We start from the raw sequence: 9834 nt of genomic DNA, 5'->3' as shown, positions 1-9834 counted from the left end.
AGAGCCAAGAAAGAAAGACAACTTTAAACCATGGCCAAATAAGAAATTGCCTCAAAATACTATTCGTTAACGGAAAAAGAACTGTTTATAAGTCAAGCAAAAAGGCAGTTCAAATGAGTTTAGGCCTGGTTTAGTTCCTAAAAATTTTCACCCCAAACTATCACATCAAATCTTGCGGCACATACATGGAGTATTAAATATAGGAGAAAAAAAACTAATTGCACAATTTGGTTGAAAATCGCGAGGCGAATGTTTTAAGACTAACTCGTCCATGATTAGCCATAAGTGCTACAGTACCTAACGTGCGCTAATGATGGCTTAATTAGGCTTAATAAATTCGTCTCGCGGTTTTCAGGGAAGCTATGTAATTAGTTTTTTTATTAGTATCCGAAAACCTCTTTCGACATTCGAAACATCCGATGTGACGTCCAAAAATTTTCATTTCGCCAACTAAACACAACCTTACTTTGTACTGCACAGGAAACCAGATTGGGCTAGTCCCAATCGTTTTGACCTCACAAGTCACAAGCAAGAACATTGTAGTTCAAATGAGTTTACTTTTTACTGATAGTGTAGCCAAGCAAGAGTAGATGGGTCCCATCGAGGATGAAAACTACTTACTATATCATCATCCTAAGGAAATTTTGGATATGAGATTCTGCCATACATATTGCTTGCATAAGCTTTGTTACAAAAAATTAGCCAAACATGAGCAATCCATATACTCTTGCTTGGCTACCATATACACCAGCAAACGCCGCATGTCCCATATACAAACACCAGCAAAATATCCAGGCAGGTGGAGCACGCTACTAGGAGAAAAAAGAAAGAATTTTTTGAGCTAAAGGTTTTTGAGAGAGAGATGAGAGCTAGCAGAATGTGAAGTATTGCTTGCTGCTTCCTCCTTGGGTCGCCGCCCGTCGCCCGCCGTCTCGCCAGATCTCTCCTACACCAGCCCTATCTACACATCGGCCACGGCGGCGGCGCAACGGTGGTGGGGTTCCTGCGTCACGGGTCGCGGACGCGGGGACTGGTGGCCGGCATGGGCACGCCGGGCGACGGCGGCGTCCGCGGCGAGGGCAGGCAGCCGAAGCCGAGCGGCGACGTGGGCACGTGGATCGGCGAGGGCATCCCACGGAGGCGGCGCATGTATGCGGAGATGGGCGACTCCGCGGTCATGCAGACCGCCGGGAGCGGCGGGAGCGGGGAGAGCGCCGGCGGTGCCGGGGGAAGGATGGGCGGCGGGGCCAGCGGCGGCGGGCGGATGCGGTGGAGGCGGGAGGGTATCGCCGTCGGCGGCGGAGGCGCCATGATGTGAGGCGGAGGAGGCGGGGGTGGCGGCGCCATGAGGGGGGCACGGGCGGGGGCCGGGGCGGCCGCGGGCTGCGGCGGCAGGAGGTGGGACGGCGAGCCTGTGAGCTTCTGCACGACGTCGCGGAAGTTGGACTTGTCGATGTTGTACACAGGGGGCTGGGGAGGCGGGTGGTCGGCAGGGACAGAGGGGGCCTGCTGCGGCGGGAGCGGTGGGGGTGGGCGGGGAGCCGGCGGCGGCGGGGAAGGCGCTCTCATGGTGGAAACGGGAGCGGGAGCAGGAGCGGGAGAGGCGGAGGTCGACTGCTTGGAGATCTTGTAGGAGGCCTTGTTGAGGGACTTGAGCGAGGAGGAGGCGGAGGAGGGAGGCGGCGGCTGCGGCGGTTGTGGGAGGTTGGACTTGTCCATGACCATGGCGGAAGAGGGGGGCGAGTGTTGGGGGAAATGGTGGGAGATTGGGATTTGGGGAGTGAGGGAGGGGGAGTAGGGAAGGATGCTGAGCTTTGGATAGGCGGGCGACAGGCTCTCCTCTTCTGGGGCAAACCGACCCGAAACAGGCGCAGTGGGCGGCAGTGCGGTGGTAGCAGTGTCCGGGCTAGCCGACTGGTGGTGTGCCTGCCTCTGCGTGCTCGGCGCTTCAGCCGCTCGCACAGCTCTCCTTCCTTCCACTGCACTGCATATATTTCGGCGGAGCATTTCGCACGTGCACTGCAGTTTCGCGAGTACGTGTGTTTGTTCGTATGTTTACCGAGGACCTAGAAAAAATTAATTATTTGTGCCATAAGAAATGCTCGGATTTCTTCACTTCTTTCGTGCCATAAGAAGATCCTTTTTGTCAGGATTTCGTACCGTTAGTCCATAGGCCATAGGAGGAGGATTCAGGCCTGGTTTAGATTGTAAATTTTTGCAATCTGGACACTGTAGCATGTTTCGTTTGTATTTGACAAACTTTGTTCGATCATGGACTAACTAGGCTCAAAAGATTCGTCTCGTGATTTACAACTAAACTGTGCAATTAGTTACTTTTTTATCTACATTTAATGCTCCATGTATACGTTCAAAAATTGATGTGATGGAGAGAGAGTGAAAAATCTTGGAATTTTGAGGTAATCTAAACACGGCCTCATGTGAGCAGCACCAAAATTTGTGGCGTTTATCCGTGCTCAGGCCATTTTTTTTTTCTGGCGGAAACGGAAGCAGCCAGATTGGCCATGGCCCCCGGAAGCAATCACTGCCGCAACAAGAAACCGTACGGCACCAGCACCACACGCAATCCACATGGGCTGGACCACACACACACACCGTCAAAGTAAGATACTGCCGCTAGAAAGCACTCGATGCCTCGAAGGAGAAGGAGCAGCAAGCCAGGTAATCTACTCCTGCTCCACTGATCTACTACTCCTCGGATTAGACAAACCCAAGCAGACAAGCTGCTGAGCCTACCACTGCTAAAGTGGCATGGCACGGAGGGAAGCGCGATAAAAAGATGTGCTCGATCAGGATTCAGGAAGGGGACGCGGGGCGTAAAGACAAGTCCCCAGAGATTACGAGGGCCATTAGCGGAGCCATATGGAGCCGTAATCGCGCTGTTTTGTTTAATGCTCCAATCGCTTTCCAGCTTTTAAATTGCGATTACGATTACGATACGACAGCACGCACGGGAAGCTGCTTTGACCGAAAGGGTGTCTTTGACCGGGCCGGGGGCAGAATCGTCCCTTCAGATGGGGCCAGCTAGCTGGAGTTCATACTGGAGCAGTAGCACACTAGTAGCACGCAACGGATTCGTCTCGCTGTTTTCTTATTCCCCTCAGTGCAGGGCAGGGGAAAAAATGAAAAAGACTTGGGAGGATGGGATACGGTGGCTTAGAGAAATACAGCTGCAGATTAGTGCAGATAAGCGGCATTGGTTTCTGAATTTGCTCTTCTGACTTTATATTGTTGTGGTATACTAGCACATCGTTAACTCCTTAAGGCCCTGTTCGGTTCCGGAGAATGACGTCCTGGAACCGCGTTCCGACAATGTCTATTTAATTTGTATGTAGCAGACTTGAGCAGAAATCGTTTTGGGGCGGGAATTACTCAAATGAACGAGCCCTAAGGATGTGTTTTGAGCTACACCGTGTCTTTGGTGCACAAAGAAGATCCCAAAGACTACAATCGGTTATAACGGGCTGCGTTTTGAAATTTGAGGGATCCTAGTTTGTTTTTAAGTTCATTTTCTAAAAACAAATGAAGAAATTCATAGAGAATGGTACTAACATCTACCATGTTAAAGAGGTAAATCATTATCAATAATCTCTCTGTCCCAAAAAAAAAAGCAATTCTTGGTATAAAGTCTAGACAAATGTTTATTCAACCATACCTAGAATTGCATTCTTTCGGGTATATCTCGTAATCTTACTATTATTAATTGAAGGCCTCAATCTCACAAAACGCACTAAAGGGGAAAAAAAGATAAATCCTAGATTCTTGAAAAAAAGAAACACTCGACCATCAAAATTATTCTAGGATTCTTCCAAAAACCAAAAGGAACACTCAACCATCCATTTGGTAGGCTCTAATTATTATTGACAACATAAACCATTGGATCATTCCTTTAAAAAAACATCAGCACTTTCCATCATGAAAGAAACGTAAATTGAATCTGAATTTCCTACCTCAATCATTTAAAAGGGTAATATAAAGTAATACCATTACCCACCCTATAATTACAATAAATAATCTTAGCAGAGTTAACATTCAAATTATTCACCCCTACCATTATTAATGTCCCCTAACATTCAAATTATTCTTTTTTATATAAAAAATACCAGTGCACAAAGAATTCTTCGATAGAGAAAATTGAAACATCCAAAGCGTCAAAACAACTGTCATGTAATATAGTTTTATGGTGCTAACACTTTGGTGGTTATTTTCTTTACAAGTTCAATTAAATTTATAATAGTTTGATTATGACTAAATCTATAGGGCCATTCATTTTTGGATGAAGATAGTATGGCACTGAAAGTTTGGAAGCTCAAGTAGTGCCTATGAAGGATACCTTTCGATATTTAGGATCAATGCTACAGAGTGATGGGGATATTGATGAAGATGTTAGCCATAGAATCAAAGCAGGGTGGATGAAGTGGCGCTAAGCATCTGGTGTCCTATGTGACAAAGGGTACCACAGAAGCTAAAAGGCAAGTTTTATAGGACGGTGATTAGACCTGCTATGTTGTATGGTGCAGAATGTTGGCCTACGAAAAGACAACATGTTCAACAGATAAGTGTCGTAGAAATACGTATGTTGCGTTGGATTTATGGTCATACAAGAAGGGACCGCGTTTGGAACGATGATATACGTGATAGATTAAGGGTAGCACAAATTGAAGAAAAGCTTGTCCAACCTAAGTTGAGATAGTTTGGACATGTTCAACGAAGATCTCCAGATACACCGGTGCGTACCAATGCGTAGTGAAATCCTAAGACAGGATATTAACGTGAAGGGAGGCAGGCCTGGAACCCAAGTGGTTCGCATAGTCGCATGCAGGTTTGGTTCACATGGTCGCTCGGGTCAGGCTTCACGGATCGATCCGTTGATTGGTTTACCTGAGGCAGGAATAGACCACCATCATTTTTTTTATTTTCTCCCTTTTTGACCTGTCATTATTTCACAGCGAAATGCACGGATAACATCACATGGACATTCTTCCCTGGCATTCATTGTCCTTGGACCTGAAGTGGCAAGAACGGCGTGTGGGCTGGCTCTCCCAGAATTCGCGGTCCTCCTCATAGTGAGGCCCAAAGGAACGAAGCCCAACTTGAGCCTCCAGTGGACTGGGCTTGGCTGCAAAAATACCTCGGCATGATCTCACCTAGCCCAGTACGTTAGCAGTCTTATTATAGGAAAAAGTACACATTACCTCTCTCAACTTTTACGAAAGTTCACTTTTCGTCCCTGAACTCTAAAATCGGACAAAACACCTCCCTCAACTTTTAAAACTGTTCATCTTACCTCCCTGACCCTGTTATAAGCAGTTTTGAAGGCAGTTTTATCTTTTTCTTTTTTATTTATTTCGACTGAATCTTTAAAAAATTATAGTAAATCATAAAATAGAAAATCCAATTTTGTTGGACTCCATATGAGTAGATCTATACAGTGAACATATAATATTATATGTTTTAGTATAAAGTTTTTGTTGTAGCTTTAGACCTATGCTTTTCGGTAATTAAATAGAATAATTCATAGCTGTAGTTTTTATGGTCCAATTGTGGTGAAATTTTTATAGTGGGCTAATTATTGTATTCTTAAATTGTAGTAAAAATTTTATACTCATTGGATCATGTATAACTTAGTTATAGATTTTATTTAGGTTTATGCTTGTTAAATATAAATAAATCTATAACTAAACTATACATGATCCAATAAGTATGAAATTTTTACTACAGTTCAATCATATAGTAATTAGCCCACCATAAAAATTTCATTACAATTGGACCATAATAATTACAGCTATAAATTATTCTAATGAATTACAGAAAAACATAGATATAAAGTCATAACAAAAACTTTGTACTAAAGCATATCATATTATATGTTGACTATGTAGATCTACTCATGTGGAGTCCAACAAATTTGGATTTTTCATTTTATGATTTTTTTTGTAATTTACTATGATTTTTTAAATATTTAGCCAAAATAAATAAAAAAGAAAAAGATAAAACCTCATTCAAAACTGCTTATAACAGGGCCAGTGAGGTAAGATGAATGGTTTTAAAAGTTGAGGAAGATATTTTGCTCGGTTTTAGAGTTCCGAAAGGAAAAGCGGACTTTTGCAAAAATTGAAATAGGTAATGTGGACCTTTTCCCTTATTATACCACTAGTCTACAGTTGCTAGCCCACCACCTCGCTGAAAAAGTGCCATTCCTCCAACCAACAATCAAGGAAAAAGTTCACATTACTTCCCTCAATTTTCGTGAAAGTCTGTTTTTTCTCTCTGAACTCCAAAACTGGGCAAAACACCTTACTCAACTTTTAAAACCGTTCATCTTACCTCCCTAGCTTTGTTATAAGCAGTTTTGAAGGCGGTTGTGTCTTTTTCTTTTTTTTTATTTTGACTGAATCTTTGAAAAAATCATAGTAAATCATATACAAATTAAAAAATGGAAAAACTAATTTTGTTGGACTCCATATGAGTAGATCTACACTGTCAACATATAATATAATATGCTTTAGTACAAAGTTTTTGCTATGGCTTTAGATCTATATTTTTCTGTAATTAATTGGAATCATTTGTAGCTGCAGTTATTATGGTCCAATTATGATAAATTTTTTATGGTGGGCTAATTACTATATGATTGAAACGTAGTAAAATTTTCATACTCATTGGATCATGTATAACTTAGTTATAGATTTATTTATATTTAACAAGGATAAACCTAAATAAAATTTATAACTAAGTTATACATGATCGAATGAGTATGAATTTTTTACTATAGTTTAAGCATACAATAATTAGCCCATTATAAAAGTTTTACCACAATTGGACCATAGAAACTGCGGCTATGAATTATTTCATTTAATAACAGAAAAGCATATCATACTGTATGTTCACTATATAGATCTACCCATGTGGAGTGCAACAAAATTGGATTTCTATTTTATGATTTTTCTGTGATTTACTATGATTTTTCAAAGATTCAGCCGAAATAAATAAATAAAAAGACAAAACCGCCTTCAAAACCGCTCGTAACCGGGCTAGGAAGGTAAGATGAACGGTTTTAAAAGTTGAGGGAGGTGTTTTGTCTGATTTTGGAGTTTAGGTAAGAACGGAGTTTCACGAAATTTGAAGAGGTAATATGAGCTTTTTCCAACAATCAATTAGGACACGATAGAATCCAGCCCACCAAGATTTGGCATGCAGAAGCATATCGGCAGCCTAGCTCACGGTCAGAAGACAAGTAGAAGAGGTCAATAATTGGGCAGCATCCGCGCACTCACACAGCAGCCATGCACACTCGTCGTGCACAAGATATGGCCCAAGCTTTGATCTGAACGAAAGCTAAAGGAAAAAGGCTTTTGAGGCCAAGAGTTTCCTCTTTTAATCGCAATACTACATGCTGGTCTTTTAAACCATCCTTTTTAGGTCATAGGTTTTTTTTTTTCTAAACCCCAATACCGACACGTACGTACATTCACCCTTATAAATATATGCATATATGTCATATTCGAGCATCTCCGAAAAACTAATATTAAGTCAACAGATCTCAAGATTTACGATGTCATCATAATGCTTTATCGTTGCCAACCAGACAGATCACCTACCACCGAAAGCACAAACACGTTAAATCTTGAAATAAATTTAGAAAAATACGAGTATCATTGTCAAGTTGAGGACTTAGAATCCAATAGACATGTTCCACCACAAGAAACCCGGTTTGCTTAGGACTTGTTTGGCCGCACTCCGATCCATGTCAACCCACATAGGTTGTGAGGGTTTGAGGTGGAAAATTAAACCCTTGTGACTAATGTGGAATGAGGTGGATTGGAGTGTAGCCAAACAAATCCTTATGTGAAATTGGATGGATTGGAGTACAGCCAGACAAGCCCTTATGTGATTTCAATGACGACTTTAACCTATATCGTGCAATTGTCACCCGTCCTATACATGCTATGTCAACTACGAGTGGTTATGGGAGCTGCAAATATTTTCTCCATTCTAAATTATAAGTTATTTTTTAATACAAAGCTTTTGCTATAAATCTAAACATAGCGTATATCTAGATATAACAAAGCTATATACTTAGAAAAGCCAAAATGATTTATAATTTAGAATGGATATAGTACTTTATAGGCAAAAATAATGTTGTTTAAAATATTTTTAAAAAATATATCAAAATTATTTTTTTAGAAAAATAATATTCAAGCTATGTTTAAATATTCAAACTGTGTTACAGAAAAATAATCTTTATGTTTGTGGATAGGCTATGGACGCTTTTGTATAATCGTGCTGCCCGAGTTTCGTCTGTTTTGTGTTTTCCTTGAGAAAACCAAAGGGTGTATAGTTGGAAACTGGACCATCCGGGTTTTATTGTTTGTACTACGAATTTGCACCTCACCCTCCAAATGACGTCTTCATCGTTTTATGCCTTCAAGATGCAGCGGCGGTAGGACAACTGATGTTGTTTCTTTATTTTCCCTGAGGAAAAGAATTTTAATAATTTATTTTTTTAAAAGTATCAATAAAATATTTTCTTTGAAGTAGTTCATTTGTTGCCGTGAACTATTGATAGGGTTGGTCATTCGGTTAGACCAAGACATTCGGTTTAGTTCTATAAAAACGGAAACACTAGGATTAGGGCATCCGGACGGTTATCTTTCCGACAGACGCCTCATCCACCGCTAACTCCCCGATCCCAAGTTAATAAAAAAATCCCCAGTCCCTGCTTGTCGGACGCTTGCCTATCCTCCTTTCCCTGCTTGCTCTCTACGCCGCTGCATCCACCCACATGTCTTCCTTACTGCCGTGCTTTGCTCCCAGCTGATCCCCACCAACCTCTATTCCCTCCCATGGAAGGCATTCGTACGGATGGACGAGTCTGCACCCCGTGACTCCCACCCCGCTTCGTCCATCGCGACTCCCAACCCGCCCTCTGTGCCATCGAGGTCCGCGCCACCGGCGAGCACACAGGCGAGCACACAAGCGACCTCCACGCACCGCCCACCCGCCCTACATGCCACCACCGCCCGTGCCACCCCCCACCCCACCCTCTGTGCGCCGCTACCCAGCTCTACGTTGCCGGTGAGCTCCGTGCCGCCGGCAAACACACTGGTGGCCTCCACGCGCCGACGAGCCTCCATTCATTGAAGCAGCAAAGCGATGTTTTGCGCTGAAAGCGCATGTCATAGCTGCATGTTTCAAGTGTTTTTGGTGTTTTAGAGGTATGTTACAAGTATTTTATATCGATGTTGCAAAAGTAGATCGGGGTATTGCAAAAGTAGATCGGGGTGTTGCACATGTTGCAATGGCTATACACGTATTTTCAAGTGCATGTTTCATGTGTTTCAAACATATGTTTCAAGCGCTTCATCTGGATGTTGCATATACAAGCGTATGTTTCAAGTGTTTCAGGTGTTTCATAAATATGCTGCAAGTGTTTCATCTGGATGTTGCATATGTTTTGCAATGGCCACACACGTGTTCAAGTATTTTTAGGTGTTTTAAAGTGCTTCAGATGTACGTTACAAGTGTTTCAGCTATTTCGGACGTATGTTGTAATTGTTTTATCTAGATGTTGCAAAAGTAGATCTAGTGTTGCACATGTAACAATGGGATCCACCTGCCGCAGCCGCTTGCAGCTGCTGAGGCGCCGTCGTGGGTGACCGTGCAAGGGCCTGAGGCCAACAGATGCATTCACGGCACGCATCCAGAGACAGGACAGGTGACTGGGACCCAGAGATGTGACATGTAGACCATGCTCGGCCCCCGCGCTAGTGGTTGGGTTGTGACTGGCGCCCGTGGGTCGGGACTCGTGCGGTCGTG

General features: G+C 42.9%; 1 protein-coding gene across 1 annotated transcript; it reads right to left on the bottom strand.

Moving 5' to 3' along the window:
- Positions 1-600: 600 nt before the first annotated feature.
- Positions 601-2119, bottom strand: LOC136535124 (vegetative cell wall protein gp1-like). The gene has a single exon (XM_066527441.1). It carries the CDS (start codon positions 2005-2007, stop codon positions 1009-1011), a length of 999 nt encoding a protein of 332 aa, XP_066383538.1. The 5' UTR covers positions 2008-2119; the 3' UTR covers positions 601-1008.
- Between the last annotated feature and the right edge of the window lie 7715 nt (positions 2120-9834).

Source organism: Miscanthus floridulus, unplaced genomic scaffold (genome assembly GCF_019320115.1).
Source record: "Miscanthus floridulus cultivar M001 unplaced genomic scaffold, ASM1932011v1 os_2556_1_2, whole genome shotgun sequence".
In the NCBI taxonomy this organism is placed as follows: domain Eukaryota; kingdom Viridiplantae; phylum Streptophyta; class Magnoliopsida; order Poales; family Poaceae; genus Miscanthus; species Miscanthus floridulus.
The sequence above is the reverse complement of the archived record's forward strand: the minus strand, read 5'-3'. Positions and strand labels throughout refer to the sequence as shown.

Bases quoted from the DNA above. Each gene is read 5' to 3' on its own strand.
- LOC136535124 (XM_066527441.1), bottom strand. From the start codon at position 2,007: ATGCTCCGCCGAAATATATGCAGTGCAGTGGAAGGAAGGAGAGCTGTG.